Here is a 23018-nt window from a genome sequence, read left to right on the forward strand (position 1 = left end):
GGCTGCCAACTGCTCACGCTGGCTGCCAGCCACTCATGGTAGCTTATGGCAGCCCACTGCAGCAGGGGCTGCAGCCTATGCCGTCGCCGGCGATTCACAGCAGCCCAGCTCCAGGTCGAGCTGTTGTTCACCATCTTAGCTGTAGAGGGCGCAGTGTCACTGGCCCTCATGTGGGATCTGAACCAGGGCCCTGCTGCTCAAAGCTGGAGTCCCAAGCCAGCTCTTAACCAACGCGCCACTCGGCCGGCCCAGATTGGGGCTTTTTAAAGAAATATCTCATGAAAAAAGAATAAAGTCATAAATAAGAAATTATAATAATAATTAATGGAGCAACTCACAATTTAATTCCGTCTGTTCCATGGAGAAAACTGGCATAAAAGGAAATGACTATTTTTAGGTTTTAACATGGGTCCTAACTTAACAATAAAAGTGTTTTGTTAAAGCTACCATAAAAATTGAAGCTAATATAAAATATAATTGCCAGTGTTCTTTAGGGCTTTGAATAAGTGAGATGTTTCTTTGAAGTGCCAAATGCATTCCCAAGAGTGTTTCTTAGGCTGTGGGAATAGAAAGCCATGCTCAATCTCATTTACCCGTAAAGACTAAAATTCAACTACATGTATGTATTTAAGAGACTTGCCCTAATTCAATGCCCAAGTACTTGAGATTTTAGGCTAGAAGTACCTGCATGGGAGGCTGTTTTCAATTCTTTTTCACAACTCATACCAGAACAAAGAAGCTATCAGCACAGGAAAGGAAAGCTGCTACGTGTCAAAACTGCAAGGAAAACCCTCAATGTAGAAGAGCAACTACTAATTTTTTCAACCCCACAAATTTTGTTTTAAAAAATCCAGCTACTTAATAGTAAAAAGGTTTTTTTGTTTTTGTTTTTGCGTGAGGAGTGTAAATAAAGTTCCATAAACCAGTATACAAATGTTTATGAGCCAGTAATTTTAAAAAGACAACAAAAAGAGCTGCAGAGATCCTAAATAGGTATGTGAATAAATCCACACCAGGTCAGAGATATTATAAGAACAAATCTTAAATTCTTAATAGCAGGGGTTAGAATGGAAACAAGAAACTGAACGATTGCAATGCTAGCAGGCAGTCCTACACTCAACATTATTTCCTAAAAGGAAGAGAGGAAGGAAAAAAAAAGCACAATCCTGGTTGCTCTTTTCACATTTCAGCATCTCAGAACTTCATTCAAAACAGGGACAGCTAATCCGGAAACTCCCTCTGCTCACTGTCATTGCTGAGTGTTTTAGGAATGACAGAATTCCTCCTTAGGGACAGGCTGGGTGTGGCAGAAACCCACTCTCACTAAGGAGGGAGTTTGACTATGTCAGCAAGCAAGTCGCCTCTGAGGTTCTGGCTTTCAATTCTGTGACACTGCTGTGGAGCTGAGGGGGTGCCGGACCCCTCTGCTGTGGGTGCTATTGGTTAAAAATACAACAAGTTGCATTCATAGCACTTCAGTTATTTTAAAAACAAAATCTCCTTCTCCTCTCCCCCATCCAGCTGTAGGAAAGGAGAAATTCATTAAGCATTTATTTTTAGGTTTCTGAAGTGCTATTAAAATTCAATCAAATATAAAACCTAACAGACAGCCCCAAATTGTTAGGATTATCTCAAGGGACCCTGAATTGGATATTGAAAGTTGACATAAACTGAAATGAGCTGGACTTAAGCTGTTGGCGTCATGTGGCCACACCAACAGTCACTTCGGTTCCACCTGGAGTGGTCGCACACCACCCCTTAATGACAGCACTGGGCAGCAGCAGAGTGTGGTTTGGGGGAAGCTACTGGTTTTGCCGTTTGCTTCCAGAATCACATAGACTATAACAAACTTGACATTAAACGCTGTTCAGTCCTGAGTTGGGTGAAGCCCTCGGAGGAGGGGCCGAGTTCATTAGGACTCTCCCCTCCTTGGCGTGGTGTCATACGCGGCTTTCAGCTTTCTCTTCCGTTGCTCGGCGTTCTGTTTCTTTCTTGTTGGTGACACCTCCTAAAGTCTTCTTGCCCATTGCTTTACTGGCCTCTTCCTGAGGAAGGAATAAGTGAAATGTTCAATTAGCTTCTGGCTTCCTCCAGGCTGTCTGTCAGCTCTAACACGAGAGGTGGTAGGTACCATGACTTTACTGTGGGTGCTGGACTGGGTAGGTCAGAGCTGGAGTGGGGCTTTTACTTTCCTTCGGTTAAAATGACTAGCTTGCCAAGGCTTAATAACCAAGTCCATACACGAGAGGGCTGGGGAGTGCGGGGTGAGCTCAGGACCAGAATACAGCTTTGCTGAGGGGGAGCTGACCTCTCCTATCGCATTGCAGGCTGGCTCCTGAACGTCAAAGTAAAGGGCATGATGGTGGGGCTTCCCCACCACAGCCTATTTTCTGGGAACACTGCAAGACTCAACATGGAAGCACTACCCTGTTTCCCCTAAAATAAGACCTAGCCAGAAAATAAGCCCTCGCATAATTTTAGGTGCCAAAACATGGCACCTTAGCATACTGAATATTTTAAGCTGAAGAAGTTTGTGGGAAAGGCACTCTTCTCCCTGAAATAGGTCATAAAACCCTCATGTGAGGGGTGCGTGCCCTCTATATCCTGGAGGAATCATGCTACGGCTTATTCTCTGGCTAGGTCTTATTTTCCGGGAAACATGGTATCTGGAAGAAACCTGATGTTTGATTTTTTAATAATAAGAGCTTTAGTACATATCTAGAGAATTAATTTTTCTCATCGCTTGCATGGACATGTCAGTAGCCCTCTTCTATCTCTGGATTCAAACCAGCCTCAGATCAGAATGGAAACTGTTTTCTCTGTTCTTGTGCCTCTCGGGTTGTCTACCTTTCCTGTGCACCATGCTCCCAGGGTAAGGTCGGTTTTTTATCTACCTGAAGGCAGTGGGTCCTACACACACCTTTGCATCCTGCTCTGCAAACTTCTTGAACATGTTGGCGTATATTCTGCGGTCCCGATCGTTGTGCTCCTTGGCCTTTTTCTGGCACATGGAGATCTGCAGCCTTGCGGCCTTATTCTGGGGATTTACTTCCAGCACTTTCTCAAAGTCGCCCTTGGCTGACTCAAACTCGTTCATGAGCAGCTGGGCTTCACCCCTCCTGTACAAGCCCTTCTCATTGGCACTGTCCAGTCCAAGGGCCTAGAACAGAGGGTCTACAGTTTAGAAAGAATGAACGTAATTTGTAGGAATTTTAAAGAAACTCAGTATTTACATAACTTACCAAAGCTCTCTGGCCAAGGGAACTGGAAAAAGTATTGAAAAGATGGGCTCAAGGTTATTATATATTACTGATCAAAATACAACTAGCTACCCAAATTAATTTCTGTCTTTAATGCAATTTCCATAAATCCCAAAGGGATTTGGGAGGGGGCTCTTGAGAAGTCCATTTTGATGGAAGGAGCAAATGCCTAAGAATGGCTGAGAGAATTTTAGAAAACAAAAATGATGAGAGGGTACTTGACCTACCAGAGAAAAAGATACACTATTAAACTACTGAAATTAAAACAGCTTGGTTACTAGTCCATGGACAAACTGGTCAGTGAACCAGAACAAAGCATTCAGAAACAGATTCATGTGTATGTATGTAAAAACAGAGTTAATTCTTACCTCGTATCATAAACACAAAAAGAAATTCTAAACCAAATATATTTACATGCAAAAAACCCCATAAAGGCTTATTTTTTTATTAATGTTTAAAAAGTAAACATAGTTGGAATAAGTTTTCAAGGGCCCAATGGGGTTATTTTCATAATCTGATGGTACAGAAGATTTATTCTAACTAGAAAGGAAAAGACAGATTTGACTACATAAAACTAAAAATTTCTCTATAGAAAAAGATACCATCAACAAAGTTAAAAAACAAACCAATAAGGAGAACAGGGTCTCTACTGTCAGACAAAGAGTTAATAGTGATAATGTACAGGTTGTTTTAATGAATTGAAAACATAAATAATGTGGTAGAAGGATGTGAACAGGCAATTCACAGAAGAAATACAAATGGCTAATAAGTAATGAAAACTTCATTAGTAACCAAGAAATAAAAATGAAAATAAATTTTTTGTTGACAATAATATTGAGAAAAAAGCTGATACTATTTAAGGATAATATATAATGTATTAAAATTTAAAATGTTAATGTATTAAAATATTATCAAGTCTGTTGACCCAGTATTTCCAGTTCTAGGAATTTATCCTACAAAAATAATACTAAATATGCTATAAAAAGAGATATATATATATATATATATCTTTCTATATATATGTTATATATAGAAAGACACTATATAATTTGTAATATCAAAAACTAGAAATATACCAAAGGGGATTGGTTAAATAAATGATGATAAATGCATACAATGGATACTAAACATTTTAAAAACAATGAGAAACTATATGATAGATTGATAAGATGCAGAAAAATCTTTGTTTTATAAAACTATGTATCTAAATCTACATATTTTCATTTTTAAAAATATATAACTCTATGTATGGAAAAAACAGAAGGATCTGTGTGAGATGAATGACTATGGTCCTGGGAGAGAGGGTCAATGGAAATTTTATGAATGGATTTTTTTTTTACTTTCTTGATTGTTTCTAAAATGTTTTAATTTTTAGTAACTTTATACTACTTCTATAATAAAATGAATAAAGAAGCAAAAAGTTTGTAATTACAAAAAATGCACTAAACAGTAAAATTTTCTTCTTAGACAAAAATTTAGTGTAACATGATAGGGAACATATTGATACACAAAACTCAATCTTAAAATTCAAAAATAATCTTAGAAAGAATGTATGAAATAGTTGTTTGTTTTTCCTATCCCTTTCTGTTTATCTTTAGGTACATACAATTATTAGCTTTTACTCACAGTACCCACAATATAGTACACACTGTTCACAATATTATGTCAGACCAAATGCCTGACATAATATTCAGCACCAGTTGGTATATAAACACATCAGAATCACACATCTGATAAACACTGTCACGGAGCACCCAGGTACCAAAGGAGCAGTAACAGTATTAACAGTACACATGTAAAAACGGAGAGGGCTGCTGATGCTTTGCGGGTCTTCAAATTACTTATGTGTATTCTTAGTCAGTGAATAAATATGATTATAATAAAAAGTGACTTGTACATATCCTCTATAAGAGCAGTTGCAGTCAGTTACATTAAAGTCCTGAAAGGCTTAAGTTAAATCTTTTCTTATTAAATTGAACCTGAGGAGTTATATGTTTAATCTGATACCAAATGCTATAAATTTAAGGGAGGTCATGGATGAAAATTATTTAATTTTATCAAAACTTTTATTCATAATGTATTATGATAAATAATCCAGATATCTAAATAGTCTGTAATTTAAATCTTTCTGAATTTCCCAATTCATACTGAGAAACAAATAGTCCCCCCCAAAATAAATAAAGCCAAATAAACAACCCTCGACCCCTGGCTGAGGAAGCAAAGGAAGACCAAGTAGGAGGGGAGAAAAGGATGTGGAGTATGTGGAGGCCCAGGCCCAGGTCCATCCCCGCCCCCACCCCAGCGTGCGCAGACACCCTACCTTGTCACAGCACTCCACGGCCTTGCCGTATTCTCTGAGCTTCAGGTAGCACATGGCCAGGTTCAGGAAGGCAGCGAGCAGGAATGATTCCGAGGCTTTAGATTCCTTTTCTGATAAGCCATATTCCATCTCCAACCAGGACACTATCTTCCCATACTGAATCACCGCCTGCAGATACTTGCCTCCCTAGGAGAAAAAGCCTGTCATCACTTGTTGCACCACCTCTGGAGGGGTACAAAGAAGCGTAAGCTCAGGAACATCCCCCTCCTGCCGACCCTGGAATGCCATCATTTTCCTGTTCCTAGGAAGTGGCATCCAGGCACCTTCCCCATTCTTGCTGAGGTCCCAGGGACCCCTGGGCCGGTCTGGACAGTGCCCTGTGAGCTGCTGTTCTCCATTTCTCAGAGGGGCAGTTCTTTCAGCAAGGCATTTTTGGGATTACAGTCTTTGGTGCTAATATCTGCAGACTTTCTAAAGGGTGGTGAGCAGTTTCAGCCTACGTCACACGTTTATGAGGGGAAGTTACTCTTCTTTTCTCTTGATGACCAGCACGCACAGCAGACATGCTGGCAAGGGCCAGTCCCAAACACAGCAGCTCATAGTTACCTAACCAGGGCTCAGCAAACTTTCTGGAAAGGGGCAGACAGTAAGTATTTAAGGCTTTGCAAGCCAAGCAATCTCTGCTACAAGTCTGTCATTGGTGGTGCTGAAGCAGCTACAGACACTATATAAATAAATGGGGGTGGCTGTGTCCCAATGGGACCCTACTTACAAAAACAGGCTGTAAACAATGGGAATGCACATAGTTGACTAGCAGCATCCAACATAACAATAAAATATTAATCACATAGGTGTCAGTTAACTACATGAGAGAAATGTTTCTCTTACTCATAATTTTGCTCTTACCTGACTAGTAGAGTTCTAAGATACCGTGAATAACAATTGTGTAAATAATTCACATGAATTATATATATGCTCTATACAACAGATTATGGGGCTGAGACAATGTGTTTACTGCCATTTTAGGATGAATGAAACAAAGGAATGATAGCTGGTAAATACACCAGTAAAATGGGGGGAGAGGTGAGGGATCTCTTCTGCAGGAGATGGCTACAGGCTTGAAAACATGGCGCTTACTAGCAGATGGCAGAATTGGGACCCAGTAGGACATTAAATCCAATGTCTGGCCAATGAACAGCGTTACGCTCATGTCACCAGGGTTTACTGCAGTCAGAGCAGTGCACACCTCTGGTCTCCCCACATACACTCCAAACCTCACCCAGTGACTGCGTGAGAAACGTCACCCAGCAGGCTTACGAGGATGCTCCTGTTATGAAGGACTGACAGGGGCGGGCGTGAGAAATGAGCTCACCGGTACAAGGGAAGCCCTGATGCCGGTTTTTGGTGATGAGGATGGGATAGGCCGGTTCCAAGCGGGGGAGCATGGGACTGAATGAGGGCAAAGTTACACCCGCCTTCAACATCCCTCTTCACAAGTGACTTGTTTAGGAAAGGGGAGACACAGGGCTCCCTGGTTCTGCTCTAGGAAGGCAGTACAAAAGGATTCTGAGGTGTCATGATGGAGAAGGGTGCCAAAATCAAAGTCTGTTACCCTCTCTGCCTCCGAAATTTGTGATACAGGTTATCTGTAAGAATATGAAACCAGCCCTTTCATAATAAATGCTGAAATTCTTGGGGAAATTATGTTGTACTTGAACTGAACTGCGTTGTTCCCCACTCCCAATTCATACGTTGGAACTCTACCCCCCAAGGAAATGTTTTTGGTGATGGGGCCTTTGGAAGATAACTGGGTTTGGGTGGGGCCACAAAGGTGGGACCCTCATGATGGAATTAATTCCCTTGTAAGAGACACAGAGAACTTGCTTCCTCCCTCTCCCATCTGCAAACACCTAGGGAAAGTCATATGAGGACACAGTAAGAAGGCGGCCATCTGTGACTCAAGGAGAGGGCTCTCCGAGACAGTGTCCCTGCTGGCACCTTGATCTTGGACTTCCAATCTCCAGAACTAGGAGAACTCAATTCCTGTAGTTTAAGTCACCCAGTTTATGGTATTTTATTATGGCAGCCTGAGGTAACTAAGACAAAACTTATATTTTGTCAGAGCCATAGGCCCACTACTTTTTTTTTGGGCACTACAAAAATAAAATCAAATAAAGTCCTCATTAGTTTCAGGGTGTGGCATTTTCTTTCTGTTACTTTTCTCTTGCTGGATTGCGAGCTCTTTGAGGACATAAAGCATGTCCTATGCCTATTTGGAATATGCAGGGTTTGGCACAAAGAGGCTCTTAATGAAGGTTCGCTGAGTAAACATTAAAGTCAAAGAAATATAACTATGGACTCAAATTTTTTTCTATCATTGGGTGATACATGGAGGTGGGGTAGAAATGAAAGGTGTCATTTCATTTAGATCAGGTAAGAAGGACAGGCATTATTCCTGTTATGCCTAGTTTCTTTTTCCTTTCTCTTCCTCCTCCATCTTTAATGTTCCTATTACCTTTCCCACTATCTCCTAATACATTGTTACAGGGACGGGAAAGAGCTAGGGAGGACAAAAACCCAGATCTTTATCACTTTGGTAGGCTGTGAATAATCAGAATGGTACAAGGCTATGGTTTCTAAAAAGAAAACCAAGTAACACACTTTACAGTAGTTCTTTTACATTTATAGAGCATTTTAATTTCTTGAAAGCTCTTTTCTATATACCATATATAATTTTATTTCAATTTCAACTTCCTGTGAGCAAAGAGTATTCTGTGGTATTTCTGCTTCTGCTGTGCTACACAGGAGTTCTCAGCTGGGGTGATTCTGCGCCTCTCCCGCCCCCGGGACATTTGGCAATGTTGAAAGATGTTTTTTAGTTGTCACAACTGAAGAGGGTATATGTGCTACTTGCATCTAATGGGAAGAGGCAAGGGGTGCTGTTAAGTATCTTACAATGCACATAACAGCCTCCCACCAAAAAGAATTATAGCGCCAAATGTCAACGGTGCCGTGGTGGAGAAATCCTGTACTAAAAGAATGAAGAAAAAAGGCAGGGTTGACTATTTTTATGAGTTTTCCTTTTTTAACCTAAAATCGTAGGGTCATAAATGACTTGTTTCAAATCCCAGCACTGGTTTCTTGGTTCAGCAAGGGTGGTCAAAACATAGCAAAGCCTGGTTTGTCTGAAAAGGGTTCAGTGGTTGAAAGATGATCCTTAACTAGCTCGCTGTGGAAATGCCTTTTTCCCAAAGAGCACAAGGGGGCGCTAGAACCCTGGATCACTGTAGTGTCAAGTCGGAAAAAAGAACCACCAACTAGAAGTGACAGCGAATGCTCCCGTCCTGCAGAATGCTGCCAGCCAGGAGGGGAAAATAAAAATTAAGTCTGTCTCATTGGCTTGCACAAAGTCTGCCCTAATATCATGTTATGTATGCTTAATAACTAGTGTGAGAGCCAAATGAAGAGAATCCTCTTCCACCTTTCTTCAGTGTTCAGAAGTCCATACGAGGAGTTCACAATCTAAGCAGCAAAATCATTTCCATTTAAAAGCTGAGCACAATTCAACTCGACCAAGGGGGAGAGATTTACCCACTTAAGTGTAAACCAAACCAACAGGTCAATAAAAATTGGGTTCCAACGTACACCTGGCATGGAATGCAGGTTTTTATTTCCCCATCTCCTGCTCTCACCCACACATCTGGACTCTGCATGAGCACCATGTGCCAAGTCAAACGCCCTGGAGAGACCAGGCCTAGGAGGGTGGCGCATCTGTGAACCTGCCCTGAAAGTTTAAAGGGAATGTGTACAGGAAACTCTCTACTGACCATTTGGAAGCCTTACAGCTAAAAAACTAGGATCACTGCTGGTACCTTTTACCTATGAATATGAAGGTGCCTCCAGGGGAGTTTTCAGTGGTACAAAATGTTCAGAGACATTCTGGGAGAAAAGTCTTAGGTCAGTGGTTTTGAACCTTTCATTAATTTTTCCCCAATGGACTAATGTTTTGAAAGATTTTGTCTATCAAATTGCATGTTTAAAATAATATGTTCCATATGTGTGACTGCTGATCCAGATTTTATTCAAAGATAAGTAATTTTAAGAGGGTTCATGATATTATGAAACACACAAATCACTGCTGCAATTGTGATGCTAAGAAGCAATAAAGTAATTGTATAGACACGTAAGCACTGCTTTCTGCTACTGGTCACAAATTCTGGCCACCTCTGCATGTGTATACACACACACACACACACACACACACACACACACACACACACAAAGCATGCATGCACACGCACACACACGTGCACATACATTCACACACATGCACACACATACAACGCAAGCATGCACACACGCACAAACACACACACATTCAGGACACACTATAAGATGTGGCTTTGCAACATTTCATTAGCAATGTATCAAAAAAGTTCTGAGTCATCAGCAACCAACTGGAGCTTCTGAAGCGTACAACTGTTCTACTACACTGAGTTGATATAATTTTAGGCAAATGCCAAAAGCCTCACCATCCCCCCCTCTCCAAAACTGTTAACATTCTATTTCGAAGTTTTGGGAAATATGAAAAATACATTTATGACTTTTATGAACTCCACGTATATAGAAAACATTCAGGGATTTTACAGAAAATTTCCTTTTTTATACTTAGTGTACTGAGTATTTTGGTCTACAAATAACCCATTTGGAATTTTACTTGAATAGAAGTATCCAATATACCCAAATTGAATTTAAAAAAAAAAAAGAGTTTAGAAACTCAGGATTTTATGGCTGGAAAGAAATTTGGGGATCATCTACTCTGACTCCCTCACTTTTCACATGAAAAAAATAACCTCTTTGGACCTTAAATGACTTTAAATCATTTGGAGCCATAAAGCCCAATTTTCCCAGCTCCCAATTCAGAACTCATTCCACCACACCCCAATGCTTATCGGTGATCCATACATTATTTTAGTATATATGATAGTTAGAAATAAATATAGTTATATATTACCTAAGCAAATGGATTTCAAATTTGTTTAACCATAATCCACAGTAAAAAATGTTTTAAATTGTGACTGAGTACCCAACCCACTCACACAAGTGAATAAAAGATTTATGAAACAAGATTATCCTTACTAAATAGTGCAATATCCACATCCACTAAATTGATTTCATGACCCAATGAAGGATCTTTTCTCAAAGCTTAAAAACCAATAACCATACACGTTGCGCCTTGTGTTAACTTTGTGTTGATTAAACAGTCTTACATAATTCTCTTGTTGTTTCATGTTGGTGAGCATCGCTTCCCCTCCCTCCAGACAAGGTTGTCAAAACAATAGCTTATCTTAAAGAAGAAGCTCCATAAAGACCTGTTGAAACATCATCTAATTTTTGTTCATGGATTGCAGTGGCAAGGGGAAAAAAAAGAAAGAAAGCTGGACAAAACTCCATTCTTGCTCTCTCTTCCTCAGTAAGCCTTTCTGCTTCACAGGGAGAAGGTACATATTTAGGGCGGGGAAGCAACAGGGAGAGCATTCTGATTCATACTGAACAAAAGGCTGTTTCTTTTTTCTTCTATCTGAGGAAATGATACATTCCTAGATGTTACAAGAAAGGGTTTTCGAGAAGCAATTAATGACAAGTATCATTTGGGAATTTCTGAGAAGTCCTCACAGAAGCAAGTGTGGCGGGATCATCGTGGCCATTAGAAGAAATTACCAGTTGCCTCCTGTTTCAGAATGTTCTTTTGAAACCTGCAGGTTGTTTCCTTTTGTCATGTGCCTCAGTGACTTCACCAAGACAGTGGAAAGGAAAACCATGTAAAACTTACCCCTATGAATTCTGTTACTTGCTAACAAATATTCTATTCATTCTTTGTTTCATTCCACAAACACTTACTGAGTGCCAACCATGTACCAACGCAAGATGCTTTGGGCCTTGAGTGACAGGGGTGGCCGGGCAAGCCAGACCTGGTTTGCCATGAGAGAGGGTTACAATCTAGAAGAGACTGTGTAAATGAGGCATATGCATTCTTCCGGTATGTTACTTCATTCTTTCTCACCATTTCTTATACTAGAAATGACAGACTTGTAAGAATTCAGGCTTACTCTTAGCCAGAAGGGTATGGATAAAATGCAGAGTAGGAAATATCAGCACAATTAACTGACATTTAAGCAAATTCCTTGAGATGGAAAGGACTGTACAAGAACTCACATACCTTGAAGTACACAGTTCCCTTCTGTTTGACAATGGCAGCCTGCTCCAATTTTTCTTTGGTATCCATCTCCCAGGATTCTTTGGCCTGTTGTGTAAATTTGTGACAATGGTTAGATGAACAGAGGAGGAAAAAGCATCAGCTGATGCCCAGAAGGACAAATAGTGACTACTTTTAGATGATACCTACACCTCAAAACACACTGGCTTTAAAACTGTGTGCGGTGGCCAATTCACTGCCACCACTTCCCAATGACAGAGCTGCAGTCTGACCCATGTTGTTCAAGAGGGAGGAGCAGGCAAAAATCTAGCAGGGAACATAAACCGCTGAACACTGTTAAAGAGTGTATCTTTAGAATTGTAAGGGGAGGCCACCCAATGAAGACCAGAGTCCCTTATTTCCTTCCTGCAAACTCTGCCACTAAACTATTATAACTCCAGCAAGCGGTTTCTCCAAGCCTCAGTTTTCCAACTCTAAAATGGGAACACTATTACAGTCAAGTCACAGTTGTATATTCATAAGAATTTTTTAATTTCCTAGTCATCTAGTTGTCTTCCACTCTAAAACAACCAGATACCCTAAAGCCTCCAAACTGTACCAACCTGCAGGTGTGTACTTGGGGAATTTCAAATAAAAGTTAATTGGGAGGATAAAGCTGATGCAAAAATATCATTTCAAAGCCGTAAGTAAATGATTTGATGGTCATCTGCTAATCTCGATTATGTGTGTCATGGGTCTCTCCCATTAAAGATACAAATTCAGAGGCAACTGCACTTTCATTACGAACAGCTGGATTTAGAACGATCATGAAGTCAACAGAACACTCTGGGGTCCTTTAGGGAAAATGACAATGGCTCTGTCAGAGCTATTTACTGCGTCGGAATTATGAAGCTTAAGTGGTAACTGTAAATTCTCTCTATTCAAAAGTGGTGTAGTCCTGGTGTCACAGCCCTCCCCACCCATCCCCATCCCCCAAAAGTGAATAATGAGAGTTACCAGTCTTCCTGGCAACCCCATGTTGCTTCCTAACAATTCAGCTGTTATTTAAAAATCTATTTAAAAATACCAAGGGCCCTTGGTATTTTTTATAGTAGGTTCAGTCTTTATAGAGTATAAAAATATTCTTCTTCTTTTTTCCTTTTTTTTTTTTTTTTAGCTGAGCCATCCTGCCACCTGTTGGCAGCTCAGCTCGGGCCGGGCATTGAACCGCTGTTGCTCAGAGCTCAAACTCTTGAGCGAGCTGTTAACCAACTGAGCCACTCAGCCGGCCCATATAAAAATATTCTTTATACAATGAGGCAGAGAATTAAATCATGTTGCCTCTAACATCACACACCATCACGTGGAACATACTCTTGGGGTAACGACAGCACAGGCTCATTGTGGCGAGAACAGGGAGAAGGCGCCGAAGTAAGCCACGTGCACTGGGCCACGGTGGGAAGAGGCTGGCATGACTTTATTGAAACGGGAATAGGAAAGTCAAAGGTTTAAATGACCATGTGCTAAAGATTATCCTCTCTCTTGAACAATAAAAACCACTTTGTGCCATGAAGACAGCTTTGGAGGATCGGCGCTGAACTAGCAGGCCTACCTGACAATGGGCGGTGGTCATGACAAAGGCATGTGTTCGTTTTGGGGAGCATGAAGTGTGAGGGGTATGACCGGGAACATCACTGTTGGGGGAGAATCCTAAAGGAGTCCTTCCCCGACTTTCTTAACCCCAAGTTACAGGCCTACAGGACAATGATGTCCTTTCAGAGTCTAATAAAATATAAGCAATCATGATTCCAGTCCAAGGCCTAATGCACAGATTGTGGACGTAACACTGTAGGAATAAAAAAAGTCTGACAAAACGTAGTTCTTGAGGGTTCTGGGGAAGGGGGGCTCTGGTGGTGCAGAGGGGACTTAGCTGACACGAGAGAATACCTTGCTCAGGCATATGCTTTGTGTCTGCCCAGTGAGGCTGCTGCTGGGAGCCTCCAGAGGCAGGCCTGAGATGGAAATATACTCAGAGAGGCACGCCGTTTCTGGAACTCAAGGCAATTGATGAACTCTCTCTTTTTTCTATTTGGAAAGGTATGAAAAGAAAAGGCCTGGGGTTAGCAGGTTTGTCTCTTGTGTTCCTTGTCACAGAGCCTGGTGGCCCTTGAAGCCTTGCATTTCAGATAATAACCTGGAGCCCCAGTGAAGGCCTCTTCACCACTCCTGGGAAGGGTACAATCCGTTCAGCACTGGAAAACTGCGTCCCACTCCCGCAAGGAGCTGCTTGGCAGAATGTGAACTTTTTTGTCTTCAACCCAGGAAAAAAAGTACAAAAAGAACAAGTCTAGGAACAAATAAGGGAACAAGTGTTGGCTTCTACCCAAAAAAGTAAAAAAAAAAAAAGGCTGACACATAGGAACAAAATAGGAACACTGAGCTCCTTAGCTGTGTATCAGCTCTGCTGTATCAGTTGTCCCATGCTCAGTGTCAGAGACTAGAGACAAACTTGGTCATGAAAAGAACATACCATCTACCTATACCACCTAGTCATGTATTTTATAATTTACAGGAAGTGGATGGAGAGGAAATCTACCATGATTTCAGAGGAGTTGGTATTTTCTCACCTTTTCGAAGCTCTTAAGTGTAACTTCATATAATAGCTCAGCATTAGGTTCAATGCCAAATTTAGGCTTCCCTGCCTCTCCAAAACCATATCTGAAATGGAGAGTAAAGACATAAAACTTTAAAAGAATGGGTGTATTTCCAGGCACTTCCTTTGGTACTTTGCAGCATCACATTAGACAGAGCTATTATTTGCAGACTACATATATCAGAGACCCTGAAGACAAGCCAGAGGTTGATCAGAAGATATATGCCAAGCACCACTGCGATGGTTTTTTACAAAACCAGGCTAGATTCAGTTTTCTTTTCTCCTTCGCATTCACATGTAATGCAACACCTGTGCTCCTTGGGGCAGCTTGCTCACTGTGATTTTAAACGTCACTGCCTTTTTCTCTGCTTGATTTTATATCCAGTTCTTTTTACAAAATAGCCATTCTTTGGCTATGAGAACTCCTCCCTGAAGCTGTATCAGCAGGAGGGCAGAGGAGAAGCTGTATCAGCAGGAGGGCAGAGGAGACGGGCACTGCAATCGTTTCAGTGCTGTTCGTTAGAGGTATGTTTTAATAAGCTTTCGGCTTTAAAGTGCTGTCTCCTGCTAACAGCACCGCTTCCAGTCAGATGGGTAAGAGGAGAAGCTCGCCCATCAGGGAAAAAAATTACATTTCCACAGTGTTTCTCCAAGACTTTAAAAAAGCACACTAAAAATTACAAATGATATAACAAAAGCATCATCAAAAAGAACAGCCCTAGCAAGCTCAAACAACTCATCAAGAGAAATACTCTCCGAGTTCTGTGGCTGTCAAACTGTAAAATGCTACATCTTCTAGCCAAACCTGACTGAATAAAATCATGAGGATATATAAATTTGTTTTTTCGGGTCATTTCAGATCTTTAACAAATCCAAGGCATTCAAGAAATCCACATCTACCAGAACGGAAGTTCTGGCAGGGCTCTGTTCGGTTCAAGGGTTCCCCAGCATTTAGAACAATGCCCAGCATATTAGGAAAGTGTTCACTGGAATAGATTCTGTTCTCATCTGTTTCACACCAAACTACTCTTTAATAAATGGAAGGACACTGCAAAAAACTGAGTAAACCCAAATTTTCAGGCTATGAAAGATGACAAACCCGGTCTATGCTAACACCTTGAACTTCCTCCGGGGCAATGGGACTAGAGTGGGAACACTCATATGTTGCTACTTGCGTCACTTTCTTTACCCCTTGCCTGAATTTTTCAGGAAGAAAATGCTTACTCACCTTCACTGTTACACAAGAAAATGGAAGCTGGAGCCAGAGTGAGGCAAAGAGATACAATGAGAGCTGGTAGAAATGGGGTGTGGTGGTTTTAATAGCAGGGCAAAGGGTATCTTCAGCAAAGAAATAAGAGAGGACATAATTACCAGTGGTCAGTTTTAGGAAGTGGTGACTAGTTTTCTACTTTGAGCTCTTAGACCTATATCTCTCTTATTTTGTTTCTGCCATCTGGTAAATAAAGAACATTCCTTAACTGCTGGGAACTAGGTAGGAAGGGGAGGCCTCGCTGAGATGTGTTTACTGACAGCATGTTCTATTTGGAGCCCTGGGCTACACAGGCACAAATCCAACAGATGATCTGCACTTGCCTTAGACCAATGGCTCTCAGGAGGGGTGATTTTAATCCCCCTACCCCAGGGACATTTGGTAATGTGTAGAGATGGGTTTGTCACAGCTATGTGGGTGCCACTGGCATCTGGGGGGGAATAGGCTAGGGACCCTGCCGAACATCCTACAATGCACAGGACAGCCCCACAACCAAGAAACATCCAGCCCAAGATGTCAACAGTGCTGAGGATGAGAAAAGCTGCCTCAGAGGAAATCACAAATAGGGGTCTCAAGGCTGGAGGTGCGTCAAGGGAGGCACCAAATTGTCCTGGTTATCAATGGGATTAAAAGAGACTGAAGAAGGATATTATTTCTACAATCTCTCCTGGGTTCAAATGGAGAGATTCCGTGGAGATGTACGTGGAACGCATCATCCTGGGAGGTGTAAGCACACACCAAACTGTTTTGGGAACATCTAACCTCACTTCCACATTATACAGCAAGTTGTCTGACTTACGTTCTATCAGCCTGGGCAAGGAAGGACCCAGGGCACACAAATTCCTCTGACTGAAAGACAGAATACCACCAATGAGTTCAAGGGCTTAATCAAAAGACAAGCTGGGCTACAGTATCAGAATTAATGCTCCTGAGTTAACAGCTGCCTGCAGAGAGCAGAGATACACGTAATGACTATTACTGACCACTAAGCCTTTATGTGCATACAAGAAGCACGTGTACCCTAAGTTCTCATCAACTGTTCCCCTTTTATAGATGAAGAAACTGAGGCTCAGAGAGAAGTGCTTCCTGAGAGTCACACACAGAGGCAGTGTAGAGCCAGGATTTATATCCAGACTCTGTGTGTTCGAGAAAACGGTTTTGCTTTTGACCCCCACTGCCTCCTGATTAGCTTGGCAGCCTTGGTTTGGGGTTGACACAGAACAGAAACATAAGGGAAGGAAGTAAAAAGAAAAAGTAAAAACTAGCCACACTTTACCTAAAACAAAAAAGATTCATCACAGTATTTAAAACAATATATAAGATATTGTCCTGATGAGGAGAAAAGGGGTTCTTTGGAAGTGTTTAATGAATTTCTGATCATGAAAACATCCTGCCAAGGAGTCTATCAATATCAAAGAGAAGGTATGACCTGGAAATCTTGTGGAGAAGGCAATACAGGTGATGCAGGGAGTCACACAGCATATTTACAACAATGCTCAGGTACAATGCTGTGTGGTAAGTGCGAGTCTGAGTAAGACAAGTAATTCCCTGCAGGCGCTCACGTGTGCCTGGTGGTGGCGTGTTCTACATACATGGGTGACACTGAGCTGTACATGTGTGGGTAGTCTCCCACTGCACATTATGTACCTTCCGTAGCTCAACATACTAGCCAACATCTGAAGAAAAAAGTAACACGTTCCTTTCTAACTATGTTAAAATTTTTCCATAAAACATATGAAAAAACTTTAATATCTTGAAATTTATGGAAACTTATTGATGACTTCTATGACTGAAAAAAATCTACCATATGTTTAAACAGGGTTTCCTTTTTCTTGTGGTCTGAGGGTAAAATGGAAGAGGAAAACAGACCTTGCAATAGCAAAAATAGCTAATACGAGGGCTTATGTGTCAGGCACTTTGCTAAGTTCTTTACATGCATTATCTCACTGAGTTCTCCACAACTTTACGAGGTAGGTACTATTATCCCCATTTTACAGAAGGGGAAGCTGAGGTTTAGGAGAGTTAAGTGACTTGCACAAGTGCACACAGCTAGTAAGCTGCATAGCAGGGTTTAGGCACTACTGGTACAATTTAAACTTGCAAGGAACTACGTGCGTTAATAAGTATAAAGATAATTTCTGTTCTTCTTTGCCATTAAACTTGAGAATCTGGCCCTATAAGTGCCTTGTAAGCTAGGTTAAAATGTAACAAACTCATTCATATAATATTATATGCTCAGAACTTATCCTCAAGGAACTTAAATCTGAAAACATACATTGGATATAAATACCACTCTATATGAATTTAGAACTACTATAATTTTAGAATGCTAGATTAAAAATCACCAGATATTATTTGGATAATATATATTATCCAAAGGAGATAGCCTTCTCTGTGCATTGCTTGATTAAAAAAAGTTCCTTATGGAGAAAAATAGGTTCAGCTAAGGGTGAACCACAAACATAGAGTAAATGTAAATGAAACACTGACATGGGAAAATAGTAGTGGAAAAAGAATATGACAGAGAAAAAGAAGGTATTAAATAAAAGGTGCCACTCATGAAGCCTCTGAAGGGTTCAAGGTATAGCGCATTTTGGAAGATTTTCAAGTGGGTGGGAGCATGTTTAAAACATCACTTGAGAAATATGATTATGGCCTAAGTGTTAGGGCAGAGGTAGATACGCCACTGGTTACTACGGAGGCTGGAGAAAGGCAAGTGATTGTATAAAAGGCACCATGTTACCTACTGGTAAGTGCAGTTCATCAAAATCCTACTGACTGAAATCCAACAAGGCAGAGAGGGAGCAGACACAAAGATAAGCGGATGCACTTACATGCAAACAGAATCAAACACCCTGGTTTCTCTCAGTGGTCCATTTCTCAAGATAGAAGGGTTGGACTCATGGTATAATTTTAGATCTAAAAATAATACCAAATGTGTTTTCACAAGAGAGACTGTTAGTGTCTGGTGGTTCTGAGTGTGGAAGTGCTAATGGGTATCCTTATGATGGGAAAAATTTAGGCAAAAATGAGTCATCGCCACTGCCTTTAGATCCAGGAAGAACACTTTTTTCCCCCAGGGACTCTATAAGAACAGGTGGCACAATTTGAAGTGGTAATAAATCATCCAAAAATGCTGCTGGGACTTCTAACTCCCGCAGGTTTTACTGCCTCTTGCCTAATTTAGAGAAAAGGAAAGGGGTGGTAACAGAATCATGGGAGAAGCACCAATAGCTTCCTGTCTTGGCAATACAGCAGGCAAAACAAATAAACAAAAGAGCAAAACTTGCCTGTCAGTCCTACCCTTAACACACATCAATCAAGTGAACAGGCTCACAAGCGCTGGTGGTCTATGGCCCGCCCATTAATTCACTCCATGTCTAACATAGTTTGATTGTTTCCACTGTTAGCACCAACTTCACTGAAAATACCAACATGTTGATTGAAAAAGCAAGCATATCCCTGCTTAGACAACTTCACTGTGTACTGAACTGGTGCGCAGCTTACCGTGGGCCAAGATGTAAAATACACTGCTCTTCCCGCTGCATTTTCTCCAGGGCTTTGTCAATTCCGATCGGAATGTCGTGGTCTTCTCCTTCGCCAACAATGAACACCACATCTCGGCAATCAAACATCCTTTCACCACAGCGGCCTTCTAGGTGGACTACGGGAGAGGAGACAGGCCAGTCACCAAAGCTGCTCCTTAGGACTGGCTCACTAGGGAGCGCTAAGTGATGCTTCCCTTTGCCCATTTCATCTATACACACACACACACACACACACACACACACACACACACGTATGTCCTGTTGAAGTTTAGTCTGCCCAGTCTGAAAATTTAAGAGCAATCATATTTCTCTATGTTTTAAGTTTAAACTTACAACTACTACTGATAATTGTATCAATAAGATAGATTATTGGATAATAAGACAAAGTGGAAAAATAGGTTTGATTTAAACCTACTATATGACAGAGCTTTCCTCACCTATAACACAGGTTCAAGAAATACTAGCTTATTTAATAATTATCAAAATGTCACATATTCAATATCAAATATATAACAGCTTAAACATTTATAACTGCATCTTGGCTTCAGAGGCTTGGATGAAAAACAACCGAATGACCTTTTCCCCAATGATATACAAAGGTTAACTGAATACAGACGCTCTTCTTTTTCTTTAAGAGCCTTAACTTTATTCACAAACATATTTGACTAAAAAAGGAAAACCCAAAGGCAACATCTAACATAGCTGTGTCCCTTAGTGGAGTAATAAATGTAAAGTGTGAAGGCATCAACAGTCTACTATAACTTCACAAATCAAATTACTTAATCACCTCCTCTGAAATGTTAAGTGAAGGGGTCAATTTCTCGGGGCCTAATTCCCCACTCCACTCAAACTGACTCAGCTTATTCCCAGGGCAATTTCATATTAGATAAGGGGCTTTTATGTTTTTTCAAGACAAAACAGGAAAAATGCATATGAATTTATATGTTTTCTTAATCAGTTAGATTTTTTTTTCTAGGATAAACAAACAATTCTCTGAAACTTTCAACTACTTTTTAATAGTGAGGATTATTCATTCCTTACCATGCAGGTCTTTGACACAAAAAGAAAAATGGGTGGCTTATATGATAGCACAACAGCAATGTAATAATTTGTCTTAAGAAAATTCTTTATTCCTACTTCTGTAACACAATGGCCTAGATTAAAATGTTATGATTTCCTAAAATGCTTTTCTAAAGCTGTTTGCCCTATTTTAGATCAATAACTTGCTTCAAAGAGACTAAAATTCACTTGTTCTGTTATATTTGTTCCATGAGACAATTATTTTCTAAATACATTTCAATTCTAACTCACTCTACTTTTGAACTACTTGATCTCGGGGTCCTGTGAAGCTCTGAAATTCTATGATTCTATGACCCAGTAATATAATTCTCAATATAGGCCAAAAACCAGTTTCAAGGCTAATTCCTGTAGTTAATCATTTGATCAGGTTACCTTTAACCAGGGCCTGAGAAACGAGTGAAACCCTGAAGAGTAAACAGCAGTTATGTAGACACTAGAGGCCACAATGTCCCATGAACATTTATGCTTTTCTAATTTACTATCTATTTACTATCTAATTTACTAATTTACTATGAATTTACTAATTCATACCATCCTGATTTGCTCCCATTGCAGACATAGGATGGAGTGTAAGAAGCTTGGGCCAAACTAGAAAAGGCCCGCCTCGAGTCAGACCCCCTCCAAACAAGGGCAAGAACTGGACTGGCTCTCATGGTGGAGCTGGTATATAGGAATTTTGCTCTTTGACTCATACTCATAAATGCTGATGATTCTATTACACTCACTTCTGGAATGCTCTAGATAAAATAAAACTTAATCAACTTGCAGCACATTGAAAGTGGTTTTGAACTAGAAAATATTTTCAAAATAAATTCAACTTTATTATTCTCAAATACATACATACTTGAGAGGTTCAGCAAGGCATCTAGGGCTTAAAGTATTTTTACTAGAGTAAAAGCTGATGTTTCTATAGGATTGAGAGTTCTGAAAAGTCTGCATTCTTAAATATTTTTCAATCTGCCCAAGAAATTTAATTTAGACTGATGCGATGACACTTTTGATGAAAAGAGATTTACAAGTTGGCTTGGGAGCATGAGCGCTGAGCAGCAGGGCTGCCGGTTCGGTTCCCACATGGGCCAGTGACGCTGCGCCCTCTACAGCTAAGATGATGAACAACAGCTCGACCTGGAGCTGGGCTGCCGTGAGTCGCTGGCGACGGTGTAGGCTGCAGTGGGCTGCCATAAGCTACCGTGAGTGGCCATCAGCCAGCGTTGAGCGGCCGACAGCTGGCGAGAGCCGCCATGAGCGGCCGTCCAATGGCCGGTGACCAACCACCTCAGCCGGTAAGAGCACAATGATCATAATACCTACATGGGCCAGTGAAGCGACATCCTCCACAACTAGACTGAAGAACAAAAGGACAGCAACTTGTCTGTTCCCCTCCCCAAATCACCCAATAAAATCTTTCAAAAAAAAAAAAGATTTGCTAAGTGAGCAAAGTGAATTTCAGCCCAGGTACCATGGAATTCCTCAAGTACTAAGATTTATTATCCTAGTAGCTCACAACTTAGTTGACAAATCATCTTGTCTGGAGTTTATTGTTAGAAGTATCTTCCTCCCCAAAGGAGAGTACATTCAGTGGGGGAGGAAACTATCAGTACATTCATTGTGGTTTTTGGTTGATCAAGTTTGAATGTGTTTTCAAAACAGGAAATGCAGAGGCTCTGCAAAGGATTCCTGCCTGTGTGTCAGTTTCCTAGCCTGGCTTTCGGCTTGCTGCATATCCTTGATATTAAAATTATATAAATAATTTCAGGAGTTTTCTACATGTGATAACCCATCATATTAGGAAGAAAATATTGGCTACTACTAAGCATGTTGGGAAAGTAAAGCAAAGATGCAAAAAAAGAGAAAAGTTCAAGTTAAATGACAATAAAGGCATAATTAAGAAAGAAAAAAAAAACCTTCATTGCAGCTGGTCTCTTTAAGAGACAATAAATGATAGAACTGGGGGGTGGCTGGTTGGCTCACTTGGTTAGAGCACAATGCTCATGACACCAAGGTTGCCAGTTTGATCCCCACATGGACCATTGAGCTGCGCCCTCCACAACTAGATTGAAACAACTACTTGACTTGGAGCTGATGGGTCCTGGAGAAGCACACTGTTCCTCAATTAAAAAAACAAAACAAAAACTCAACTGTAAACAACTATTTTTAAAAAAATGATAGAACCAATGTTTGTGGCCACCTAATAGGAAGGTAAAAATTTGTAATAACTCTTATAAATACTTACTACCTTATATATTTGGACTAATAACCTTTTTTTCCTGGTACATCTAACTCGTCTAAGTTGGGCCCGAACAAACACTGCCTACAATACCTATGATCTTAAACTGATAAACTGATATGTGCACATGCACATGCACACACATGCATACACGAACACACATCAGTTTTTATGTTTATATAAAACCACCACCTTTTAATACTATCTGGAATGTCAGAGCAAGAGAAGGTATCAGCCTCAGGGGGTATATAGCCCACTGATTCTTCACATCTACATGTAGCAAAGGCTATCACCAGCTAACTGGCTTCTAAACTTGGAACACTGGTGTGACAAGTTCCACAGGGCTGTTGACAAGAATCACACACCACTCAGAAACGAGTGCCTACTGCCACAGTAGGGGTCCCCCATCATGGTGACAGAGGCAGGCATGTTTAGCTCCTATAAAGTCAGTTATGATTTTTTAA

At 40.7% G+C, this 23018-nt stretch overlaps 1 protein-coding gene across 7 annotated transcripts in view; it reads right to left on the reverse strand.

Annotated features, from left to right (window-relative positions):
• Positions 1 to 321: 321 nt before the first annotated feature.
• Positions 322 to 23018, reverse strand: part of FKBP5 (FKBP prolyl isomerase 5) — a 93274-nt gene continuing 70577 nt past the window's right edge. For 6 of the 7 annotated variants that reach the window (XM_019667457.1, XM_019667461.1, XM_019667459.1 and 3 more), the window contains 6 exons: positions 19207 to 19363; positions 14404 to 14494; positions 11801 to 11884; positions 5581 to 5766; positions 2921 to 3160; positions 322 to 2045 (listed from right to left, as the gene is read on the reverse strand). In XM_019667457.1, coding sequence (XP_019523002.1) covers positions 1941 to 2045; positions 2921 to 3160; positions 5581 to 5766; positions 11801 to 11884; positions 14404 to 14494; positions 19207 to 19363 — 863 coding nt within the window. In that variant the 3' untranslated portion in view covers positions 322 to 1940. Of the gene's footprint in view, positions 2046 to 2920; positions 3161 to 5580; positions 5767 to 11800; positions 11885 to 14403; positions 14495 to 19206; positions 19364 to 23018 lie in introns of those variants that run through there. The other variant, XM_019667464.1, reaches the window with a different exon arrangement.

Source organism: Hipposideros armiger, unplaced genomic scaffold (genome assembly GCF_001890085.2).
Source record: "Hipposideros armiger isolate ML-2016 unplaced genomic scaffold, ASM189008v1 scaffold_497, whole genome shotgun sequence".
NCBI classification, from domain to species: domain Eukaryota; kingdom Metazoa; phylum Chordata; class Mammalia; order Chiroptera; family Hipposideridae; genus Hipposideros; species Hipposideros armiger.